The sequence below is a fragment of the Elgaria multicarinata genome, chromosome 16, assembly GCF_023053635.1.
Source record: "Elgaria multicarinata webbii isolate HBS135686 ecotype San Diego chromosome 16, rElgMul1.1.pri, whole genome shotgun sequence".
Lineage (NCBI taxonomy): Eukaryota > Metazoa > Chordata > Lepidosauria > Squamata > Anguidae > Elgaria > Elgaria multicarinata.
In genome coordinates, this window is record NC_086186.1 from 11,109,584 (window position 1) to 11,134,793 (window position 25,210).

The window sequence follows — 25,210 nt, forward strand, 5'->3', positions numbered from 1 at the left end:
CCATGGCGGGGCTGCGAGGCGCGCTGCTGGCGCTGCTCTTCGGGTGCTCCGGCGTGGCTGCCGTGTGGCCCCAGCCGCAATCGCTCAGCGTGGCCCCCGCGGGCGGCTGCCGGCTCAGCGCCGCCCGGTTCCGATTCGGCTACGCCAACTCCTCGGCCGTGGTTGCCGGCTGCGCGGTGCTGGATCAGGCGTTCCAGCGCTACTGGAAGCTGCTTTTCCCTGCCGGACAGAAGGACCCAGGTGAGAAAGGACAACCGGCTTTGCTTCCTCTTATTTTGAATTAATATTTATTTATTTATTTATTTATTATTTATTTATTACATTTTTATACCGCCCAATAGCCGAAGCTCTCTGGGCGGTTCACAAAAATTAAAACCACAGTAAAACACCCAATAGGTTAAAACACAATTACGAAATACAGTATAAAAAGCGCAACCAGGATAAAACCACACAGCAAAGTTGATATAAGATTAAAATACTGAGTTAAAACAGTAAAATTTAAATTTAAGTTAAAATTAAGTGTTAAAATACTGAGTGAATAAAAAGGTCTTCAGCTGGCGACGAAAGCAGTACAGTGTAGGCGTCAGGCGGACCTCTCTACAATAAATTAAAAACTTATTGTTGCCATAATTCTTGATTGATGGATGGATGGATTGCATTTTAATCCCGCCCCAACAGCCGAAGCTCTCTGGACGGCCCACAAAAATTAAAACCCTTCAGAATATAAAACAACAGTATAAAAACTGCAGGGCTGGGGTCTTGTACATATTTCCTTTTTTCATGCCCCTAGAATTCAGTGGTGCTTACTTCTGAATAAATATTCATAGGTGGTTAAAAAGTTGGGGCCTTCCATTAGCTTATTTTATTTATTTAAAATTCTTTTTTTATGCTGCCTTTTAAGAAAGAACCCTTTAAAAACCAAATTATGCGAAACAAATACATTAGCAAGTAAATAAATAAATATCCAATAAACCTGTTATAAAACAGATACCACCAGTGAAACCTGCCACTGACAGCCGGCAAAAAGTTTACAAACCATCATCTGCTGTAGCTGGCGTTGTAAAGCATATTTATTAGTCCTTGGTGTGATTTTGTTTTTGCCCAGTACTTTTTTCTTTGAACACTGCTGTTCTGCTCTATAGGAAAGCAAAGACGTTTATTGTCACTTACCACAGTGTCATCAATGTAATTGCCATTGCCTTACACAGTTACAAAGGCAAAAGTAGAATCATAGAATAGTAAAGTTGGAAGGGGTCTATAAGGCCATCTAGTCCAACCCCCTGCTCAATGCAGGAATCCACCTTAAAATAATTAAGTCCTTTACCCCAAGGGGTTGACAGGCAATGGAGGAGACAGGAAAATCTAACAGAAGGAGGAAGTGCCAAAAGTTAGACACTTGTGCAGTTATGAGTACTGAAACTAAGCTTAGTTACAGTTCCTCCTTCCAACTTTTTCTGATCATATCATTTCTTTGGAGCGGGTGGAATATGCATGTGGGAGACCTTCTACCTGATCTGTGCCCCGTCTAAAATGGTTGTCACTGCACTCTTGCATACATCTGTGGAAGTTCCTTGCATCCTCGCCCCCAACCTGCCGAGGTTGAAGGTTTTCTCGCTATTTTGCAACGCTTTGCTCGCTATTTTGCAACATTACTTACTGTACGTAATAGTTTTCTGTTTGTGCTTTTCTCTTGTAAGGTAACTTTGCTGTCCCGTATTTGGTGAACCTGTTGCCATAGCTCAGCATAGAGAGAGTTTGGAGACATGTAGGCTGTGCTGGCTATGTGTGAAAGAACTTTGTTTTGGGGGAGCTGACCATCAGAGCAAGTCAGAGTATATATGTATGTGTTGGCATGCTTAGTGTTCTTGCAGGAATGCCCTGTGTAGGGATTTTAATCCATAAAACCAGGCCAAAGACTCCCAACATAAAATCAAAATGCCAGCTTATCATTGTTGTATGAGGTTTTAAGGCTGAAGAACTGGAAATATTTTAGAACTGAATATAAAGTCTTTTCTCCATGAGGCTGTTAAATGCTGAATCTACTTTCGGCTTCATCACAGAACTGTGATGCCAGCTCTACCCAAGGAGATTTCCTTTCCTGCTTTCCCACCACACAACCTCTAGGAAGCGCTGTGCTATAGTGGAATATTGCAATTACACAAGTGGGAAAATACCTTTTCTTTCACTTTCAAAAATAATACAACATTTTCCCTGCTCTAAAAAAATCCCAGGAAAGAATTCTTAGAAAACAGAAGTGAAACTAGAGGTTTGCAACATTGTGTAAAGAACTTAAAAGTGTCTACTGTACAATAGCTCTAAGAGAACTAGCAAGAAGAATCAACATCATTTTACCAGTGAAAAGTGCAGAACATAGTTGTCTGTAATGTATCCCATTATAGCAGCCTTCTTCAACCACCTTCCGGATGTTTTGAACAATACAATAGCTCCCATCATCCCTGACCATTGGTAGTGCTAATTGGACCATTGCTATAGGCATTGTGGTCCATAATATTTGAAGAGCAGCAGGTTGGGAAATGGTGCTGTAGAGTGACCATGTACAAATGCTTCTAGCCTTACAGCTCCAATAAGGCATAGTATTATGGGCCGGCCCTATCATTAGGCAGGGTCTGGTGTCTGGCTAAGGCAGCTGATTCTGGGTGACATGAAAGTGCAGCAAATTGCTTGTTATTTAAGTTGTTGTTGTATTTTTACTGCCAGATAGTTGAAGAGGCGCTTCTGAGGTTTTTCTGCCCCAGGTGGCAAAAATAACTTGACCAGCCATGGATACTACGTCCCATGACTTGCAAGGAGTGGGTCCTATTGGCCGCTCTGCCACCGGCAGTAAAATGTCTTGGTTCGCCCCAGCACAAAATAATGTAATATCTAAATCAAAAGATTGAGGCTGAGCGAAACATGGAAAAGCATCAGTAATGACTGAAGCTGGAAGCTGAACTTATTGACAACAAAGAACAGATGAACAAAGGTGTCTAAATGGAGTACATGATTGCAGATAAGCTGTCATTGTAAGCAGATTCCTGTTAATTTCAAAGCTATAACCTTGGGCATGTGGTTTTGGGTAACTCTGCTGCCATCTGGTCGCCAACATAACTGCTGTGCTGCAATTCTTTTAACCAAAGTCCAGTAGGGTGCATGTACGGCCGATATGAAGCATGCACAGTCCTGAGCTGTCAGCAGATGTATAGAGGTAAATGAGCCTCCATTCAGACAATCTTGCAAGATACCAAAAGATTAAAGGATTGATTAACTTATTACGGAGATGTCAGCAAAAATTACAGAATAGGAAAGCATGGCTTTCTGTTTCAAAATAGAATTGATACCTTATGTTTATCGAGTAAGTATGTTTACTTCATATATGTGATAAGGTGGAAATAGTTTCTATGTTTTGAGTCTCTTATCTTTTATATGCTCTTATATCCATTTGTGATTTTAACATGTACACTGGCAAAACTATTGTGATAAACAATGATGACCAGGTGGCTTTGTAAATATCATATACATACATTGTTTCTCTTAGATTACCCTAAGAAGGACCCTTAGGGTCCGAAACACGTCGGATTTTGGCTTTTAAATAAACTTACTTCCCCTGTTCCTCCCCTTTGCCTTAGTTCTTTTGCCTCCAGAAAAAGGTATCCCCTGAATCTCCCATCCATTGTTCCTTTCAGAGAAAGGGCACTTTGGTGACCCGTCGTGTGGCGAACTTCTCGTCTTTGTCACCAAGCCGGGCTGCGATGGCTACCCTTCGCTGGACTCCAAAGAGAACTGTAAGAGAATGCCTCATGAATCTCCCCTGCCAATGCTCTATGGATAACTGTGTGTTTGCTTCTCTGCAGCTGGAAAGTATTGGAAGCAAGGCCTGAACATGTCTAGTTTTCAGGATCCCAGGGGTGCTTTCTAGGTTCATATTTATGGTAATGCCAGGAGCGGTGTACATGGTGCAGGACAGTCAAGCCAAGAGGCACTGGGTACTCTGCAGCATTGAGATCCACCTTACTACAAACCCCAGGTTGTTTATAAGAACATAAAAACCACGCTGGATCAGACCAGAGGCCTATCTAGTCCAGCATTCTGTTTATTTGTTTATTTTTATTTATTTATTGCATTTTTTAAAAAAAAAATTTAGGGTTTATCAGTGTTATTTCCAGTCTGTGTCAATTTCACATGTATTCAATCATAAACCCATGCTATTCAATTTCCACATCAGTCTGCATGTAAACGCACACAACAACAACAACAACAACAGTTTATTTCGGTCAATAGAAATAATTTATTTAATATTTATTGCATTTATAGCCCACCTTTTTTCCTCCAAGGAACCCAAGGCGGCATACATAATCCTCTTCCTCTTCCTCCTCTTCTACGTTTTATCCTAACAACAACAACCCTGTGAGATAGGTTGGGCTGAGAGTCTGTGACTGGCCCAAAGTCACCCAGGGAGCTTCCACTGCAGCTAACATGGAAATGCAGGCTGGTAAAAATGATCATAATAATTGCACACTAGTAACATTTGTGGTCTTATTTACAAGGCTAAATTAGGCCCCAGGGAATCCTCAGATTTTGGCCTAAATAGTGAGCAGTGCTGTTTTTAAATAAGTCTTAACTCCCTGGTTCTCTCACACCATGCTCTTTCAGATAAGCTGAGTGTTTCAGATGAGCAGATGTTTCTGTCGGCAGATACTGTCTGGGGAGCTCTCAGAGGTAAGGAGAATGAACTTTCCCATTGTCTCTGCATGTGAATGTGTGCAAGCTGGTATTATTATTATTATTATTAGCATCAGCATTGTCTTACCTGTAACTGGATTCTGCCCTTTTCCCGCAGGCTTAGAGACCTTCAGCCAGCTTGTCTGGAGAGCCGACTATGGAACGGTGAGCACATCTGTCATTTCTTATAATTGTGTAAAGCACAAACTTCCTGACTGTTAGAGCGGTATGACAATGGAACCAATGACCTAGGGAGGTTATGGGCTCTCCCACACTAGAGGCCTTCAAGAGGCAGCTGGACAACCATCTGTCAGGGATGCTTTAAGGTGGATTTCTGCATTGAGCAGGGGTCTGGACTCGATGGACTTGTAGGCCCCTTCCAACTCTACTATTCTATGATTCTAACTAAGCTTCTCCAGGTTTTAAGGGGACCTCCTGACCTGCTCCTTTGTTCTCCAAGGTATGGATTTTGGGGCGTGTAGGAGGGGAATAACAGGAAAGCAGGAACGGCTGCTCAAAGGGTGCATTTTAAGTGTTGTATTGAATGTCCAACGAGAATGATCAGCTTACAGGGCGAGCTGAAGAGGGTTCACGAACCCCTGGAGGAAGTGGGGGCGTTGGGTCCTCTCCTGATTGTGCTGCGCCTTCTCCCCTGCATAGTTCTACATGAACAAGACGGACGTTGTCGACTTCCCCCGCTTTCCTCACCGTGGCCTGCTGCTTGACACGTCTCGCCACTACTTGCCTTTGAGGGCCATCCTGGAGACGCTGGTACGTGAATCTGTTTTAGGGCAAAAAGTCTTGCCTCGGGAGGATCTTGGAGTTGTTGTAGATCACAAGCTGAATATGAGCCAACAGTGCGATACGGCTGCAAGAAAGGCAAATGCTATTTTGGGCTGCATTAATAGAAGTATAGCTTCCAAATCACGTGAGGTACGGGTTCCTCTCTATTCGGCCCTGGTTAGGCCTCATCTAGAGTATTCTGGGCTCCACAATTCAAGAAGGACGCAGACAAGCTGGAGAGTGTTCAGAGGAGGGCAACCAGGATGATCAGGGGTCTGGAAACAAAGCCCTATGAAGAGAGACTGAAAGAACTGGGCCTGTTTAGCCTGGAGAAGAGAAGATTGAGGGGAGACATGATAGCACTCTTCAAATACTTCAAAGGTTGTCACGCACAGGAGGGCCAGGATCTCTTCTCGATCCTCCCAGAGTGCAGGACACGGAATAATGGACTCAAGTTAAAGGAAGCCAGATTCCGCTGGACATCAGGAAAAACTTCCTGATTGTTAGAGCAGTACGACAACGGAACCAGTTACCTAGGGAGGTTGTGGGCTCTCCCACACTAGAGGCATTCAAGAGGCAGCCGGACAGCCATCTGTCATGTATGCTTTAGAGTGGATTCCTGAATTGAGCAGCGGGGTTGGACTCGATGGCCTTATGGGCCCCTTCCAGCTCTACTGTTCTATGATTCTATGATCTTATGCCTTTTGGCTGCTCGCCAGATCACCTAGAGCAGATGATCATCTACATCAGCCTTCTCTAACCTGGCCACCTCCAGATGTGTTGGACTGTAACTCCCATCATTCCCAGTCCAGCACATCTGGAGGAGTGCCAGCTTGGGAAGGCCAACCTACATCATGGTTTAGGTTATTGACTCCGCCCCTTCAGCCACCATTTTGTTCCTGACTCTGGTTGGTAGACCTTGGTATTTTTTAAAAATATAAAATAGATCTGAGCGCTTCAGGTCTCCTGGGCTCTGTCCCTACCTCCTTTCTCACTTCTTTTGCACACAAGGAGGAGAACCAAAGCTTTTACGTCAACTCTGCTCTTAGAGCTGGTACAATGCAGCCGTTTTGTGTTCTGCGAGCTCTCCAAATTAATTCCAGTTTAACCTAAATAAAGAGAAGGGAGGAGGGATTAAACCAAGGAGAAAGTCAGTGGGTGTGGATGAGTGGGTGTGGATGGACTAAAATGACACCAGTATAGCAGGAAGTGGATCTGCTGGTAAAGGGTGTGTTATCTCCGCCGGCCAATAAAAAAACCTCACCTTCACCCTTCCAAATAAAATAGTTTTTTTCTAGCTGCTGTGTCTGATGGCCCCACCCTGGCCTACGTGCCCTGTTGTTGTCATATACGTCGTCGCTGGGAACAGACCCAGAGCCAGTCCTGCAATATTCAGGCCTAATTGCACCCCCGCGATCATATACAACTGGTTGTCTCGAACAACGTGCTGAAAGGATCCCGAATGAATTTCATTGAATCCTGTGTGCATTTGCACACTGGTGAATACTTTGGCACAACTACAGCTGGTCTCCTGCATTGCTTGACCTTTGTCAAAAGGGGGGGGACGACACCCCAGCAACACCCACCCACATGAGACCTGCAACAAAATGTCACAGTGCCTTTTTGTTCAATGCTCTGCTCCTGGATACTCCATTCCATTTTCATTTTCATCCTGTATTTTTTCCACCCTCTCGCTCTAGTTACCGTTCTGTACCCACTGAGCATTTTAGCCCGCATTGAATTGTTTTAAATATCTTCCCCCCACCCCGCCACAGCTGTCTTTTCCTCCACCATTTTAAAAAGGGTTTTAAAAAATCTGCCAACCTTGCGGTTCTCCCATTCCCTCTACCTTCCTCCATCTGCGTGGTGCCATTTGGTTGCAAAAGCAACGGCTCACGCAGCCTGATCATCAGAAATAGAGAGCCAGGCGAATCAGTATTTCCAGTTCATGTCCCTTTCTCATGTGTTCTGTTCAGCCCCATTTCTGCATTAAAGAAGCGAAGATTGCGCATGGAAAAGCCCAAGACGGGCGCTTTGCAAGTCCATTTCAGTTGTCTTAAGGTACAATCCTACGCATGTTTAGACAAAGAAAAGGCCTACAACTCTCACCCAACCAACATGATTGCCTGGGGCATGCTGGGAGTTGTAGGCCTTTTCTCTGTCCAAGCATGCCTAGAGTTGGGCCCTTAAGAAAGTACACGTGGACGTAGCCCATGATAGGATGGGAAGGGTCTGTGGAAGGGAATCTGAGAGCAGAGGTAGGCACATTGGTGACCTCCAGATGTTTTGGACTACAACCCCCATAATCCCTTACCATTGGTCCCATTGGTTAGGGCTGATTTATTTATTTATTTATTACATTTTTATACCGCCCAATAGCCGAAGCTCTCTGGGCGGTTCACAAAAATTAAAACCATAATAAAATAACCAACAGTCTAAAAACACAAATACAAAATACGGTATAAAAGCACAACCAGGATAAAAACCACGCAGAAAAATTGATATAAAATTAAAATACAGAGTTAAAACAGTAAAATTTAAATTTAAGTTAAAATTAAGTGTTAAAATACTGAGAGAATAAAAAGGTCTTCAGCTGGCGATGAAAGGGGCACAGTGTAGGCGCCAGGTGGACCTCTCTGGGGAGCTCATTCCACAGCCGGGGTGCCACAGTGGAGAAGGCCCTCCTCCTAGTAGCCACCTGCTTCACTTCCTTTGGGGAAGTTGTAGTCCAAAACACCTGGAGGGCCTTGAGCTGTCTCCATGGAGCAGATGGGGAAGCCCTCTTGTGAGTAATTGTGCCCGAACTGGGCTGAACGCAGCATAGTTTTTAAGCTGTAGGTGAACTCTGCCGAGCTGCCCCTTGAGAGCATCCCTGAAAGCGACAGTGGCTAATACATTTATTTATTTATTTATTTATTTATTTATTTATTACATTTCTATACCGCCCAATAGCCGGAGCTCTCTGGGCTGTTCACAAAAATTAAAACCATTCAAAGTATAAAACAACAGTATAAAACCATAATATAAAATACAATATAAAAGCTCAACCAGATAAAAACAGCAGCAATGCAAAATTACAAATTTAAAACACCAAGTTAAAATTGATTTATAGACTGTTAAAATGCTGGGAGAATAAAAAGGTCTTCACCTGGCATCTAAAAGTATATCATGTAGGTGCCAAGCGAACCTCCTTAGGGAGCTCATTCCACAGCCGGGGTGCCACAGCAGAGAAGGCCCTCCTCCTGGTAGCCACCTGCCTCACTTCCTTTTTTTGCAGAGTGAAGTTCTGCTGTTCTTGATTTCCCTAGGACGCTATGGCCTACAGCAAACTCAACGTATTCCACTGGCACATTGTGGATGATCCATCCTTCCCTTACGAGAGCATGGCGTTCCCAGATCTCAGCTGGAAGGTAAGTCGAATACCCACCCCTCAGAACCTCTGTCTCGTTTATTTATTTATTATTATTATTTTCTTCCGCCCAATAGCAGAAGCTCTCACAAATATTAAAACCACAGGATAAAATATAAAATATCGACGTTTAAAATCGCAATCTAAACCAGAATAAAACCTAGCAGCCATGCAGGGTTTTAAAGTACAGTTTCAAAATACAGATTTAAAGCAGCAGAGCTCAAAGGCTAGGATGATAACGTGCTGGAGATAGAAGAGACACCAACTGTGGCATTGTTATCAGCGTATGGAGAATTGGATAGTAATCAAGCGATAAAAGAATTGATAACGAATTTGTTAACAGCTGCAAGATTAATGATATCCAGGAACTGGAAGGTTCAAGGGGATTATCATATAGATGATTGGTACAAAGAAATATGGGATATTGCTATTAACAATAAATTAACATGTAACATGAGAGTCAGAAGAGGAATGATAAAAACGAATGATTTTGAAGCAATATGGAAACAGTTTTTGGACTTTGTATTATTAAAGGGGAGAGGGAAAACACCTCCAGAGGAATTAATGAGATTTTGGAAATCAGAATAAGATCCCGGGGTTGGGGGAGCACGTTAATGTTAATCAATGATTATATTAAATGGAATTAAGTTAAAATATGTTTATTAATTAGTTTAGTATGTATTATTATGTATTATGGGGGTAGTGTTTTATACTGTGTTGTTTGTATTGTTTGGAAGTTTAGAAATATATATATATATATATATATATATATATATATATATATATATGATGGTTTGTTGTTTATTCGTTCAGTCATTTCCGACTTTTCGTGACCTCATGGACCAGCCCACACCAGAGCTTTCTGTCGGCCGTTGCCACCCCTAGCTCCCCCAAGGTCAAGTCTGTCACCTCCAGAATCTCATCCATCCATCTTGCCCTTGGTCGGCCCCTCTTCCTTTTGCCTTCCACTTTCCCTAGCATCAGCCTCTTCTCCAGGGTATCCTGTCTTCTCATTATGTGGCCAAAGTACTTCAGTTTTGCCTTTAATACCATTCCCTCAAGCGAGCAGTCTGGCTTTATTTCCTGGAGTATGGACTGGTTTGATCTTCTTGCAGTCCAAGGCACTCTCAGAATTTTCCTCCAACACCACAGTTCAAAAGCATCTATCTTCCTTCGCTCAGCTTTCCTTATGGTCCAGCTCTCGTAGCCATAGGTTACTACAGGGAATACCATGGTAACATGCTAAAAATCCTGGGAAAATAAAAAGGTCTTGACCCGGCACCAAAAGGAGTACAACATAGGTGCCAGGCGAACCTCTCATTCTGCAGCAGAAAAGGCCCTCTTCCTGTATTATTATTATTATTATTATTATTATTATTATTATTATTATTATTATTATTATTATTATTTTATATAGCACCATCAACGTACATGGTGCTGTACAGAGTAAAACAGTAAATAGCAAGGCCCTGCCGCATAGGCTTACAATCTAATAAAATAAACCACCCACCTCATTTCCTTTGGCAGGGGCTTAGTGTCCAAGCAGGTACATGTGGGAGGAAGCATTCCTTCAGGTTACTTGGGCCCAAGCCGTTCAGGGCTATGCTAATACCAGCACTTTGGGCTGGCAGCCAGTGCAGCTGGAAAAGTGCTGGCGTCGTTGGCACTGGGTGTACTTCAAGAAATCTCTTTTGTCTGATGACACATCAGACTGTGCTTCATCTGCTTGGCTAGAAAACTGGTGGGACAGCAGTGTTCGTGCCGGAATCGAATGCTTTCGGCCTTCTACAAACGGCAGGGCTGCAAAACCTTTCTTAAAGGATGAGATTGTCGTGTTCTTGCCTGTTCCCTCTGGCATTCACACGTGCTGGCAAGCTGACATGAGGCACTCACATCAGTGAGACTTCTTTTATTGAGGAAATGACATGGTAGACAAGCTTAATGATTACCGAGTCTCCAAAACACACTTAAAGCTGAACGATGGTTAGGAAGCTTTAGGCTCTTTTTTCTGAAACTATCCTTAAGGCAAACACTTGGAGGGGGGTGAACAGGGTATGCCAATAATAGCTTTGAGCTTCTCCAGATGCCACATACATTGGCTCCTCAAAGGGACATGGCCAATCTCTTAAAACAAAGTCCCAGGAAAGGTTGCTCTGAGCCACCAGAGCCGGGCAGAGAGATCCGTCATGCACTTGTCAGTCTCAGCCTACCACTACTGAGCTGACCCTGTTACCATGACTTCAGGAAAGGTTAAAGTTCAGGCCCAGGAGTCCCATCCTTCTGCTAAGGACTGGGAACTCCTTGCCACCTGAGTCTGGGCACGAACACAGAATCCACAGCATATGCAAGTCCAAGCCTATGAAAAGCCTCACTACTTTTCATGGCACAGTTCTTAGATATCCGAAGTCCAACTAGCAAAGCGTCCATGTGCAGAGTGCTTTCAAAGTCCCCAGCAGAGATGGACTCCAAAGCAGGAGGTCAGTCAGGCGTTGCGTCGAGAGATGAAACCTAGCAAAGCTTTTTCAGTTTTGCACCAGCCTTTAAGGCCTATTCAAAGCCTCTTGACAGACAGGTCCTCTGACCTGTAAACTATCCCCGCATGCCAAGAGGGCAGGATGTTACCACCCACTTCGAAGAGTGTCCCCCCACCTTTTCCAAAACACTCTGGAGTTCCCAGAGAACCAGCTGCTTCAAGGCCGAAGCAAAGCAACTGAACTGCTTGTTTTTCCTCCTAAACCTTCTCCTCACCTCTCATTCTCTCTTACTGTCAACGATGTCACGCTTACTCCGGTCAAGGAAGCTCGTAGTCTTGGCTTTATATTTGATTCCTCGCTCTCCTTTACTCCTCATATCGAGGCAGTAGCTAAATCCTGTCGCTTCTTCCTGAATATTGCCAGGATTTGACCATTTTTGTCTGTCTCTTCTGCCAAGACTCTCGTTCATGCACTGGTTATCTCTCGGTTGGACTATTGCAACCTTCTTCTCTCTGGCCTTCCTTCGTCTCACATCAGTCCGCTGGTCTCTGTCCACCACTCTGCCGCTAAGATCATCTTCTTGGCCCACCGCTCTGACCATGTCACTCCACTTCTGAAATCTCTTCATTGGCTTCCAATTCACTCCAGAATCCAATATAAACTTCTCCTGTTGACCTTCAAAGCTTTTCACGGTCTAGCTCCTGCCTATCTCTCCTCTCTCATCTCACACTATTGCCCCGCTCGTGCTCTCCGCTCCTCTGATGCCATGCTTCTCGCCTGCCCTAGGACCTCCACTTCCCTTACTCGGCTTCGTCCTTTTTCTTCTGCTGCCCCTTACGCCTGGAACGCTCTTCCAGAACACTTGAGAACTACTAACTCAATCACAGCTTTTAAAACTCAGCTAAAAACTTTTCTTTTCCCTATAGCTTTTAAATATTGAGTTTGTTCTGACTCTATACTGTTAGCTTCACCCCACCCGGTGCCTGTTTACACTTCCCTGTGCCTGTTTGCATTCTCTTTCCCTCCTTATTGTTTACTACAACTTTATTAGATTGTAAGCCTATGCGGCAGGGTCTTGCTATTTACTGTGTAATCTGTACAGCACCATGTACATTGATGGTGCTATATAAATAAATAATAATAATAATAATAACCAGCGACTCCCATGGGAACTGCTTACAGAGATAAGCTTGCAGGGAACATCTGACATTCTCAAAGCATTTCCTAATAAATCCAATCACTAGGTACAAGGCCTATACCTGACGGAGATATGTTGGGTTGGATCCAGATTTATGCTGAATCAACTGCAGCAATGGAAGTGGGCTTCTCCAACCCCTCCTTCCTACGGAGGCTCCTCCACCCCACCCACCCCAAAATGAGTGAAGAGTGAGGAGGCCTTGTTCTGTGGTGTGAGCTGTGGTGTGTTGAGGAGAAGGGGGATCCCCCCATATCAGGCAGTGGGACCTTCCACCAGTGGAACTCTTCCTCTTGCAGGAGGGAGGTGGGTCCAGGATCCAACCCATTGTGTATACAGAGTGCAAGCAAAGCTAGTCTGAGCTCGGTTAATTGCATTTTTATACTGTCTGATAGCCAACGCTCTTCTCAATCTGGTCTCCAGGAAGTTTATTTAGAAGTTGCATGACCGTTAGCAGGGATGTCCTACATGGTCTTGCTTACTAATATAAAGCTCTTCCAGCTACTCCACCTACTTGGGGAACTGATCATCGCTATCTATGCTTCCACGATCGAGGATATGGTTTCTGCCAAACACAGTGTTCCTCATCTAGGTAGAAACTTTGAATCCCGCATTCCTCGTAAGTGGTACAGGCCAGACACACGTTTGGAAGCTGTTGAGTTGGAACTTGTGACTTTGTGCCTTCGCAGGGAGCCTACCAGCCTGTCACCCATGTGTACACGCCCAGCGATGTGAAGACGGTGATTGAGTATGCCCGGCTGCGCGGAATCAGGGTGATTTCAGAATTTGATACGCCTGGCCATACCCTCTCGTGGGGTCCAGGTAAGGGCTGGCTTGCGATGGGGCAAATGTGTGCTGATCTTGGGGTCCTTTTGCCATCTCGGGGTCATCCTTTTTTCTTTCTTTTTTTTTGTTCGCTCGCTGTTCCATGTGGCTGAGTGGAATCTGCGACTCTAATCCCATTTCTGGTGGGGGTGTTTTCAATCTCAGGTGTCCCCGGCTTGTTGACTCCTTGCTATTCAGGCCCAAAGCTGACTGGATCCTACGGGCCTGTCAATCCCATCCTCAATTCAACTTACCAGTTCATGGGCAAGTTTTTTGCTGAAGTTAGTGCTGTATTCCCGGACGTCTACATTCACCTGGGCGGAGATGAGGTTGACTTCACGTGCTGGTTGGTCTTGCTCTCCTGGAGCGATCTGGGAGGGAGGCAGAAAAAAGGGTAGAATTGGTTGGGTTCAGTGGCTGACACCTTCTGACATCCCAAGAAGGGTCAAGATTTTGTTGCTTATGTGCAACTTAGTCACAGTGGGTCCGTTCAGAAGCCACCTTAAACCAAGGCTTTAACCATGGTGGTTAAGCCAGAAAGCCAGGCCGTGTTCGGCAGACACTTTAAACCACAGCTTTAACCATGGTGCTTTCCTGTTTCTCAGTGGCTAGAAGGGCATGGGTTAGTCATTTCCCCCCACATTTCCTCCTGTAGCCTTGATCACAAGTTGAATATGATCCAACGCTGTGATGTGGCTGCAAAAGAACCAAATGCTATTTTTGATGGATTAATAGAAGTATAGCTTCTAAATCACAAAAGGTACTGGTACCCCTCTATTCGGCCCTGGTTAGGCCTCATCTTGAGTATTGTGTCCAGTTCTGGGCACCACATTTTAAGAATGATGCAGGCAAGCTGGAGGGGGTTCAGAGGAGGGCAATGAGGATGATCACGGGTCTGGAAACAAAGCCCTATGAAGAGAGACTGAAAGAACTGGGCCTGTTTAGCCTGGAGAAGAGAAGGCTGAGGGGAGACATGAGAGCACTCTTCAAAGACTTGAAAGGTTGTCACGCAGAGGAGGGTCAGGGTCTCTGCTCGATCCTCCCAGAGTGCAGGACAAGGAATAATGGGCTCAAGTGACAGGAAGCCAGATTCCGGCTCGACAGCAGGAAAAACTTCCTGCCTGTTAGAGCAGTATGACAATGGGACCAATGACCAAGGGAGGTGGTGGGCTCTCCCACCCTAGAGGCATTCAAGACGCAGCGGGACAGCCATCTGTCAGGGATGCTTTAAGGTGGATTGGACTCGATGGCTTTATAGGCCCCTTCCAACTCTACTATTCTATGATTCTATGCAGACTAGAATTATGCTCCATTTAAAATTTAACCAGAGGAATTCTGCTTTGCAGAATACTCCCTAGCAACTGCATACAGACTTCCTAAGTGTGGGGGCAGGAGTTTTGTTTCCTTTGCATTCTCCTTGGCCTTGGAAGGAGGCATTTGTTGCTCAGGGTCTTGGTGGGGCGGCCTCTTCTTTTCCCATCTGGGTCCTCTCCTTCACCTGTAGGAAGTCTAATCCCAAGATCCAAGCGTTCATGGAGCAGATGGGGTTTGGCCAAGATTACAGGAAACTGGAGTCGTTCTACATCCAGAGGTAAGGAGCCCTGCTCCCACTTACCCCGGGGCATGCACAGAGTGTGATTGTAGGGGCTGCCTCCAAAGCATTGAGGATTGCCCCAATCCTCCAAGCAAGGTTGCTTTTATTGGGGTCTCAGGAGACAGGCGATTGTGATACCGGTGCATGATTTGTGCCAAAAGTCTGCACGAGAGATGTGAAGGCCCGAGGGAAACAACGGGAAATTTGAGCAGAAAATGTTAATGTTTTCCATTTTCCCCAATCTGTTTTTCTTTGCTTTCCTGAAAATTAGAACTGTAAGTAAATTATAGTTTTATATATCTATATGTGTATATACATTTATATAGATATATGTATATACATTTAGATAGATAGATAGACAGACAGACAGACAGATATGTATAGTTATAATAGGAGGAGGGCCTTCTCTGCTGTGGCACCCCGGCTGTGGAACAAGCTCCCCAGAGAGGTTCGCCTGGCACTTAAACTGTACTCCTTTCATCACCAGCTGAAGACCTTTTTATTTTCTCAGTATTTTAACACCTAATTTAACTTAAATTTAAACTTTGCTGCTTTACTTCCGTATTTTAACCTACATCAATTTCTGCGGTGTGGTTTTATCCTGGTTGTGCTTTTCATATTGTATTTTGTATTTGTGTTTTTAGATCGTTGGTTGTTTTATTATGCTCTTCATGGTTTTAATTTTTGTGAACCTCCCAGAAACCTTCGGCTAATGGGTGGTGTAAAAATGCAATAAATAAATAAATAAATAATACACTGATATAATATGATATATCTGTCTATTTATATTATATAATGTATCTATATCTATTGTAAATAAATTTATATCTCTATATAATTTATTTACGTTTGTATACTAGCCAATTGCCAAAGTTGTCTAGGAAGTTCGCAAAATAGTGGATTAATGTTATATTCTCCCCACCCCCCCAATCTTTTTTCTCTCAGGTCTTTTTTTTTTTCTTTTCTGAAAATGACTGCTTTCTGCGTCTCCTTAACACTGTGGAGGAAGCTTAGTTCGAAATACATTGATATAATCATGGTGGCTTCCTCAGTTTTCAAGGTTAAATTTTTGCCTGCTTCTCATAAACAGGCAGAAACTAAAAGATGCTAGATTCCTTCTTAGAGGTCTTCGTCAGCTTTGTTCGTTTCAAAAATTCAAAACATTTAAAAGCAAATCCAGTTTGTAATTATTGTTTGAATAAACTAGGCTTTTAAATTTAATACATCAAAAACAATAATTTTATGAGCAGACGAACTTAAAGTTAAAAATCAACTTTAGATCTTACTTTAAAAAAAAGTCACTAAAGATAAGCTCTGCATATTTTTCCTCTAAATTTCACTTTTTTTTGCAGAAAAGAACCCTGGGGGCTTCAAAATTTCCATCTCTAGGCTGGTCTAGTTCCCTCTGCTTTTGGCCTCTCCAAGGAAAAATGATTTATTCATTCTCATCTATTTATTTATTTTTTAAAAAACAACCTTGTAGGCATTCTTGAAATGTCTTGATCTTCCACCACTTCCAAATCTCATAAAATCCAGAGGAAGCATCTTTTTTTGTTTCTTTAGTTGGTGTGTGTTATTTTTCCTGCCGGGAGAACTGATAAAAGAAGAGACTTGTGCTGCAATCCTAAATATGCACACGTATCTAGAAGGAAGTCCCATTGCTTTCAATGGGACCTCTGAGTATTTATTTATTTATTTATTGCATTTCTATACTGCCCAATAGCCGAAGCTCTCTGGGCAGTTCTGCCTAGGATTGCGCTGTTGGGTTGCCCGTTCTGAGCCTCCTCTTTCTTGCCCCCTCCCCTTCCCTTAGGTACCCTTTTTTAGTTCCAATGCCAGGAAATGCTCTTGGCGTGCTTTATAAAAGTGTGGCATAGTGGTTAAAGTGTTGGACTGGGAGTTGGGAGATCCGGGTTCTAGTCCCCACTCGGCCATGGAAACCCACTGGTTGACTTTGGGCCAGTCACAGACTCTCAGCCCAACCTACCTCACAGGGTTGTTGTTGTGAGGATAAAGGAGAGAAGGAGGATTATGTACGCTGCCTTGGGTTCCTTGGAGGAAAAAAGGTGGGATATAAATGCAATCATCATCATCATCCAATCAGGGAAAGGCCCACCGCCCCGAGGCAAGGAACTGGGAGAGAAATGGGAAAGGCCTCCTTGTGTACGGTTCTGGTTACCACACCTAAAAAAGGATATTACAGAGCTGGAAAAAGCACAGAGAAGGGCAACTAAAATTATTAAGAGGCTGGAGCATCTCCCCTATGAGGGAGGGTTACACCAACTGGGATTGTATAGCTTGGAGAAGAGGAGGTTAAGGGGAGACATGATAGAAGTGTACAAAATTATGCACGGTATGGAGAATGTGGATAGGGAGACATTTTTCTCCTTCTCTCAAAATTCTAGAACCCAATGGGGTCATCCCGTTGGTGGGAGATCCAGGACAAATAAAAGGAAGTCCTTCTTGACACAGCACATAGTTAAATTATGGAACTAAACTTCCACAAGATGTAGTGATGGCCACCAATCTGGATGGCTTCAAAAAGGGGTTGGATAAATTCCTGGAGGCAAAGGCTATCCATGGCTACTAGCCCTGATGGTTGTGTGCTATCTCCAGTATTTGAGGCAATAACCCTGTGTGCACCAGCAGTTGCTGGGGAACATGGGCGGGAGGGTGCTGTTGCACCATGTCCTGCTTGTTCATCCCTGGCCGATGGCTGATTGGCCACTGTGTGAACGGAGTGCTGGACTACAGTAGATGGACCCTTGCTCTGATCCAGCATCAGGGCACTTCTTACGTTCTTAAGTTTTTCTCTTTGCTCTAGGCTGCTGGATATCGTGTCTTCCTACGGGAAGGGCTACGTGGTGTGGCAGGAAGTTTTTGATAATGGAGTGAAGGTGAGGAGATCAATCAATAGGGTGGTTTCAGCTGCTCCGTCCTTACTTGCCCCATTTCTCTTTCCTCCCCGCCCTGCCTCCCAAATACGTCAATACGTATAGAGTGCCCAAGGCACACAACTACATAACACACCTACAGCGATGGAAAGTAACAATTAACCATCAACCCCATTTATTTACAAATATATATAAAATATAAAATAAACTGATGCATAACATTTGCATGGCCATCTGTGGCAAACTAGTTGCCTAATAAACTGTGTGTGAAGAGTACTCGTAATATTAGGAGTACTCTCCAAAGACCTAGCTGTGGACAGCCGCCACCTGATGCAAGGAAGCACCACAGAAAGGGTGCCTTGATTTCACCTGATCTTGGAGCCTCCCCTGCCGCCGCTGGTCTGCATTGCTGCTGGTTTCCACGCGCCTCCCCCCTGCTCAGCTCTTCTACATGCACTCTTGCAGAGGGAGAGGCTGCTACTGTACACCCCTGTTGGGCTGTTACTGCTCTCAGCCCCTTTGACTGGATGCTTCTCGTGTTCTGGCATCTGTCATGTCTAACTCTTCTGCCCCTGTTTTGGGAGAAGGTGTTTTAGGTAATCAATCAGAATCAGATTCGGACCTAGAGGAGGGGGCACCAGACACCAGCTAGCTTGTACTAGACGGGGAGGAAGCTCTCACGGGCGATACCCCAGCGGGGAGTCTGCCCTCTCCAGAGCTTATCTCCCCAAGGCCAAATCCTACACACTCAGTGGGAAGTGAGGTTTCTTCTGGAGGAGAGTGCCCCGACAAGCTAGCTGATGCTAGGGTCCGCCGGAAGCTGAAACGCACAGAGCGGAAGGAAGGTGTGAGAAAGTCGTTCTGACTAGGATTGCGCCAGAAGCTGCCTCCGCACCAGGCTCTCTGAAGTTACAGGCATTTGGGAAGGGGCTTCCTGTTCTCCTTGGTCAGACAGTTGTCTCACTTAGTTTGCATAGTTTTGCCCAGGGGGAACTTTCCAAGAGATTAGACTCTCTTCAGGTAGAAGAGCTGTTTGCTGCTTAATAAAAGCTTTGTGGATTACCTAGCAGGCTTCATCATTTGTCTCCCATCAAAAGCAGGGGCTTTCTGAGAAATAAAACAGCATCTGCACCAATCACAAGGTTTACGCTAATTCCGCGTATCGAACACACACACACACACCCATGCTGCTGTCTTTGGGTTCATCTCTGGACCAAAGTGTTTAATGCATCTTCTGTTTTGGCCAGGTGAAGCCCAACACCATAATACACGTGTGGAAACAGACCCCTGTAACGTACCAAAAAGAGCTGTCTAACGTCACCAAATCCGGTTACCGGGCCCTGCTCTCTTCTCCTTGGTATCTTAACCGCATCTCTTACGGGCAGGATTGGCTGGCAGCTTATCAGGTGGAACCTCTGTCATTTGAAGGTGTGTCCTTTGCTTTGGTTTGCTTGCCTCCCCTAGAACCTTGGGTGCAGGGAGGCAGAGAGGTGGCATTATTAACCTTACTACCAGTAGTAAGGTGGCATTATGAGTCTTACTACTAGTAGTAAAAAGACTGTTAGTCTTACTATTAGTGCAAGCCCTATTCCACACTTTGCCTTAGTACTATTAGTACAAGCACTGTTAGTTTTCATACTTCTAGTGCAAGCACTATTAATCTTACTACTGTTAGTACAAGCACTCTAAGCCTTACTATTATTAGCATAAGCACTACTAAGACTAGCACTATTAGCCTTACTGTCATTGGTACAAACACTATTAGCCTTACTCTTCCAGCAGGCCTGCCCAGTGAAATTTTAGGACATTTTAGTATGTTTTTAGGATGCTTTTAGGATGTTTTTAAACCGTGTATTCCATGTTTTTAATCAGTATTTTATGTATTTTATGCTTATTGTTGTTCCCCGCCTTGATCCAATCGGGGAGGCAGGTAAGAAATAAATTATTATTATTATTACTACTACTGCTACTACTATTAGTACAAGCACTGTGAACCGCTGAGAGATTCTATTCTATTCAGTGATATATGAATGTTTCAAATAACTAAATACTATGCTTCGTATTATTTCTAGTGTTGTATAGGATCATAATTGTGGGTGGCATTTTACAGAGTACAAGAGAAAAGATCCCTTCCGAAAGGGGCTTACGTACCGAAATATGTCAGTGCAAAAGGAGAGGGGCGGAAGCAGAGGCAGAGGAAAATGAGAAGAACATGCAGTTATTTCACTAAGTATTTCATAGGAAAGGGAGGAAAGGAACCTCTCGTGCAAGCACTGAGTCATTACTGACTCTTGGAGGGACGCCAGCTTTCGCTGACTTTTTCTTGGCAGGCCTTAAAGCGGGGTGGTTTGCCGTTGCCTTCCCCGGCCGTGATTACCTTTCCCCCAGCTAGCTGGGTACTCATTTTACCGACCTCGGGAGGATGGAAGGTTGAGTCGACCTGAGCCGGCTGCCTGAGAATCAGCTTCCGCTGGGATCGAACTCAGGCCGTGGGGAGAGTTTCAGCTGCAGAAACTGCTGCTTTACTTAGGTTTAATTGCAATAGCAACGTACCAAAGGGTGTATTAAGGCATCCTTTTAAACAAATCTACAATGCCTACAAGCATCTTTGTGGTTTGTTAGAATATTTACCTTGGGTGTAGGATTGCTTATTGTCAATTCTAATGTACCTGTAATAATAAACGCAACCTTGCAATAACTGAGTTGGTTGAACCATACATATTTGACTTGTCTTTTTTGACAGGCAGCCCCGAGCAGAAAGCTCTGGTGATTGGCGGGGAGGCCTGTATGTGGGGCGAATACGTGGATGAGACAAACTTGACCCCCAGGCTGTGGTAAGATTGGTGGTCCCAACGCCAAGCCAGCCTTTGTCTTGTAGGAGAAGGACAGAGGTCCAGTGTTTTTTCCAGGCTTATGCAGTGTGAATCCGGGGGCCTTCCGTCGTCTCTGGAATCTCTAGTTGGGAGACATTTTTCTCCCTCTCTCATAATACCAGAACCCACATGAAGCTGATTGCTGGGTGATTCAAGAGAAATAAAAGGAAGGGCTTCTTCACACATCGCATAGTTAAACTATGGGATTCGCTTTGTAGTGAGTTTGTTGGTGAGCAATAAGATAGATTTCACAGCATTCCTTTATGATGATGCTGGTAGCCACCTAGAGACCTGGGCTGAAAACAACAGAATGAAATTTAATAGGGATAAATGCCAAGTTCTACATTTAGGGAATAGAAACCAAATGCACAGTTACAAGATGGGGGACACATGGCTCAGCAATACTACAAACGAAAGATCTTGGAATTGTTGTAGATCGCAAGCTGAATATGAGCCAACAGTGCGATATGGCTGCAAGAAAGGCAAATGCTATTTTGGGCTGCATTAATAGAAGTATAGCTTCCAAATTATGTGAGGTCCTGGTTCCTCTCTATTCGGCCCTGGTTAAGCCTCATCTAGAGTATTGTGTCTAGTTCTGGGCTCCACAATTCAAGAAGGATGCAGACAAGCTGGAGCGTGTTCAGAGAAGGGCAACCAGGATGATCAGGGGTCTGGAAACAAAGCCCTATGAAGAGAGACTGAAGGAACTGGGCATGTTTAGCCTGGAGAAGAGAAGATTGAGGGGAGACATGACAGCACTCTTCAAATACTTAAAAGGTTGTCCCACAGAGGAGGGCCAGGATCTCTTCTCGATCCTCCCAGAGTGCAGGACACGGAATAACGGGCTCAAGTTAAAGGAAGCCAGATTCCGGCTGGACATCAGGAAAAACTTCCTGACTGTTAGAGCAGTGCGACGGTGGAATCAGCTACCTAGGGAGGTTGTGGGCTCTCCCACACTAGAGGCCTTCAAGAGGCAGCTGGACAAGCATCTGTCAGGGATGCTTTAGGGTGGATTCCTGCATTGAGCAGGGGGTTGGACTCAATGGCCTTGTAGGCCCCTTCCAGCTCTGCTATTCTATGATTCTATGTGTAGTTTGGCCTAGCTGGCAGCTTTATAGGTCCTTAAAAAGGCCATCCACACAGGCTGGTGCTTTACAGCTTTCACTTAGGAGCTGTTCTGGCCAGCTGATGACCTCACCCTGCTTGAACTGAGAAAAGCTTAGTTTCCTGTGGAAAGCAAGCCTATGCCCCCTTGCTTCTGAGAAGGGAGTGCATTCCTCTGTGCCAGCCTGTCAGTTCCTAAACTTGGGAGAAACCTATTGCTCTTTGGTCTCGCTCCAAGGGGGAATACGCATGCTACCAGCCTGGAGAAACTGGCGACCTTAGGGAACAACTTCTCGTCTATCTTGGGGACCCAGATAGACACTCAGCTGTGACCGGTTCATTGGCTGATGAGAGGTTTGAGCTTTCTCTGCTTATTTTTCTTTCTGCATCCATTTCCTATCAATAAACTGTCATTCTTTTGCACGAGTGGCTTTGTTCCATCTCCAAAAGAATCTAGTTTGACTGGGAGCAGACAGAATCAGGCCCCCAGGTCAGTACACACTTCAAGAGGTAGTGACGGCCACCGATTTGGACGGCTTTAAAAAGGAAGGGGACTTGGCAGACTTCCTGGAGGAGAAGGCTATCAATGGCTATTAGACCTGTTGCTACCTCCAGTATCGAGGGGAGTTAAGCTTATACACACCAGTTGCTGGGGAACATGGATGGGAGGGGTGCTGCTGCACTCACATCCTGCTTGTGGCTTTTCCATGGGCAGCTGGTCCTGCATAATAACTAACTTTGTCTTTGATTTCCTCAAGGCCTAGAGCTGGGGCTGTAGCGGAAAGGTTATGGAGCAACCAGACCGTTCGGCACGTGCAAGATGCGTACACAAGGCTGAGAGACTTCCGATGCACATTGCTCAGGTGGCGTCCCCTTCCATGGCCTTCTGGGAACTTCCCTTTTTTTGTCACCCCTGGCACTCAGGCTTGGGGGGTGGGGGACATGGTTAAGAATGCTCTTGTTGAGTCCAGCGTCTGGCTTCCCACAGTGACCAGTCAGATTGATTGATTTAAAGTATTTTTTTTATCCTACTCCTCAGCCAAAAAGGTTCCCGGAGCAGCTCACATGGAATTGGTAAAACAAGACAGTGGCTCAGTTCACACAAGACTTTTCCATACCCAGTGTGAAAACTCCACTCAATGGTGGAGGTTGTAGGGGGTATTCACCACACAATATGTTCCAACTCTAACATGGAGTGACTGTGGGCTACCGTGGAATTGAGTAAAAACCAACGCAATGTTTGATTCCTCTGCCCCTCTCTCCTCCCTGAAGTCCTCCCAATAGTATCCCATCATGCATTGCTGTGAAAAAAAACAATCCCGGCAACTCTCATAGAGTGGCCTCCCTCCTTTCGCCTCTCTTGCCGGGCAACTCTATAGCCAGTGGGGAAATTCCACTCCGTGCCCTCCAGACAACACGGAACACAACAGTTGTGCAGGAACTCTCTTCTCTGCACAACGTGGATATTCAGGGTGGAGTGTTTTTTTTAAGAAAACACACACCTGGAGTTTTCCCTCCAGACAACACGTTCATTAACAGTGGTGTAAGAACTCTATCATGGAGTTCAAAAACCAGCGTTGAGAAACGTGTTGTCTGATCTGAGCCAGACTCTACCCCACAACTAAAAAGGTTGACACAAAGTAGGAAAGGGGTTGGAGACGGAAGAAGGGAGTGGGAAGGGGTCTTTTCTGGGATGGCCCCGCTTCCTCTCTCAATCCTCTCCAGTAGCCAGCTGCTTCTGGGAATCCTGCAAGGAGAGCATGTAAGCAAAATCCTCCCTTCCTGCACTGTTTGCTCTGTATCAGCTGGTATCCGGCAGTGTCCTGCCACTGAAAATGGCTAACACCTGCTAAAATGCAAGCTCCATAAACCCAAGAATGGCCATCGTTACTTAAAACCGGGCTCCCCCAACCTGGGGCCCTCCAGATGTGTTGAACTGCAACTGCCATATATTTCCCAGCTAGGAATTATGGGAATTGTAGTCCAACACATCTGGAAATCCCAGGTTGTGGAAAACTACCAGAAGGTCTGACCTTCCACTGATATCCTTTAGTTTCTTTTTCTTCTTCTTCTCTCTTCCAGACGAGGGATCCGGGCACAGCCACTTTTTACAGGATACTGTGACTACGAATTCAACACACTTTGACTTCGGCAATCTGCTCCTATTCTCTTCCACATACCTGCACCATCTATGTGTGGAGAGTAGGGGCATGTTTGTTTAATTCCAGTGAAACTTTCATAAACAAACCATTATTGCTCCTCTTATTATTATTATACAGGTTTAAAAAACAAAGCACTTTTGGGGGGATAATTATTATTAAAAACAGAAACAATTTATCCAATAAACCCGAAAGGAAAAAAATTGCTTTTCTCCTCTGTGCTTATAAGATTTCTTCTTCTTTCCCCCCAAAAACTGCTAGAGGAGCTGCATTAAGGAATCAAGAGACATGGGGAACCCTGCAGTTGCTTTCATTGAAGGGATTTAATATTTTCTGATCTAACCTATATACTAATAGTGGACTCGGTTCTCTGAATGCCAGATATTAGCCAAAATAGCACAATCCACACAGAAGTGGGCAGATAACCAAAAGGCTTGGGGAAATGCCAAGTGTTTGGGTTTTTTGCAGAAGTACAAAACATTTTTAGAGTGAAAACAACCTAATGGGGGTGGGAGGAACTCCAAAACACCCCAGTAAGGACTGAGCATGCTCAGTAGTCATGTTATGGTGACTGTTGAGGAAAGAAGAAAAAATGGAATGGAGTTGAATGGAAAAGGGTATGGCTGGCTGGAAACCTGATCCCACTTGTTCTAACCAAATCTGTTGTCGTGGTCCAGTACCTTCATTATAGAAGAGCATTCATTCTCTTACATATACGAAGAGGGTTGCACAGTTTTTATATTTTGTCCACTCCCAACTGCTACCTCAGCTCGCTGGTATCTTCTGCTCTGATGTAAGGCTTTTTTAAAAAAACAAAAGGTAGCTTGACAGTTTTTACTATTAGCCAGCTTCCTGAGTCAATTGGATTGTATAGAGAGCATTTTGGATGCCCCCTTGACGTGCCCTTCTCATGACCGACATTGTTTGCAGGTTGCCTCACTCTCTCAAAAGACAATATTGATTAAAACTTTGATTTTACCTCTCTGTATTTGCGTCTGTTCTCCCACCCGACACCTATATATCCCTGTACTTTGTCTTAACATATACAGGCAAGAGCAGAATTCAGCCCCTTAGCTATGAAGCTCAATTGAGTTGAGTTGATCAGTATCTGACAGCCTGACCTACCTCACAGGGTTGTTGTGTGGATAAAACATGCCGGGGCAGCCCAAGTATGTCTCCCT

The 25,210-nt window shown here is 44.6% G+C and overlaps 1 protein-coding gene across 2 annotated transcripts; it reads left to right on the forward strand.

The window, feature by feature from the left end:
• On the forward strand, positions 1–25,007 carry HEXA (hexosaminidase subunit alpha). Of its 2 annotated transcripts, XM_063142239.1 has the most exons (14): positions 1–240; positions 3,684–3,782; positions 4,651–4,716; positions 4,838–4,884; positions 5,380–5,490; positions 8,811–8,912; positions 13,270–13,402; positions 13,571–13,751; positions 14,910–14,996; positions 17,824–17,896; positions 19,141–19,321; positions 20,637–20,727; positions 22,629–22,733; positions 23,953–25,007. In XM_063142239.1, the coding sequence occupies exons 1-14, from the start codon at positions 3–5 to the stop codon at positions 24,014–24,016; spliced, it is 1,578 nt and encodes a 525-aa protein (XP_062998309.1). In that variant the 5' UTR covers positions 1–2; the 3' UTR covers positions 24,017–25,007. The 2 variants fall into 2 exon arrangements, with proteins under 2 accessions (XP_062998309.1, XP_062998310.1); XM_063142240.1 differs by lacking the exons at positions 1–240; positions 3,684–3,782; positions 4,651–4,716; positions 4,838–4,884 and having other exon boundaries at positions 5,404–5,490; positions 8,780–8,912.
• The last annotated feature ends 203 nt before the right edge of the window (positions 25,008–25,210 follow it).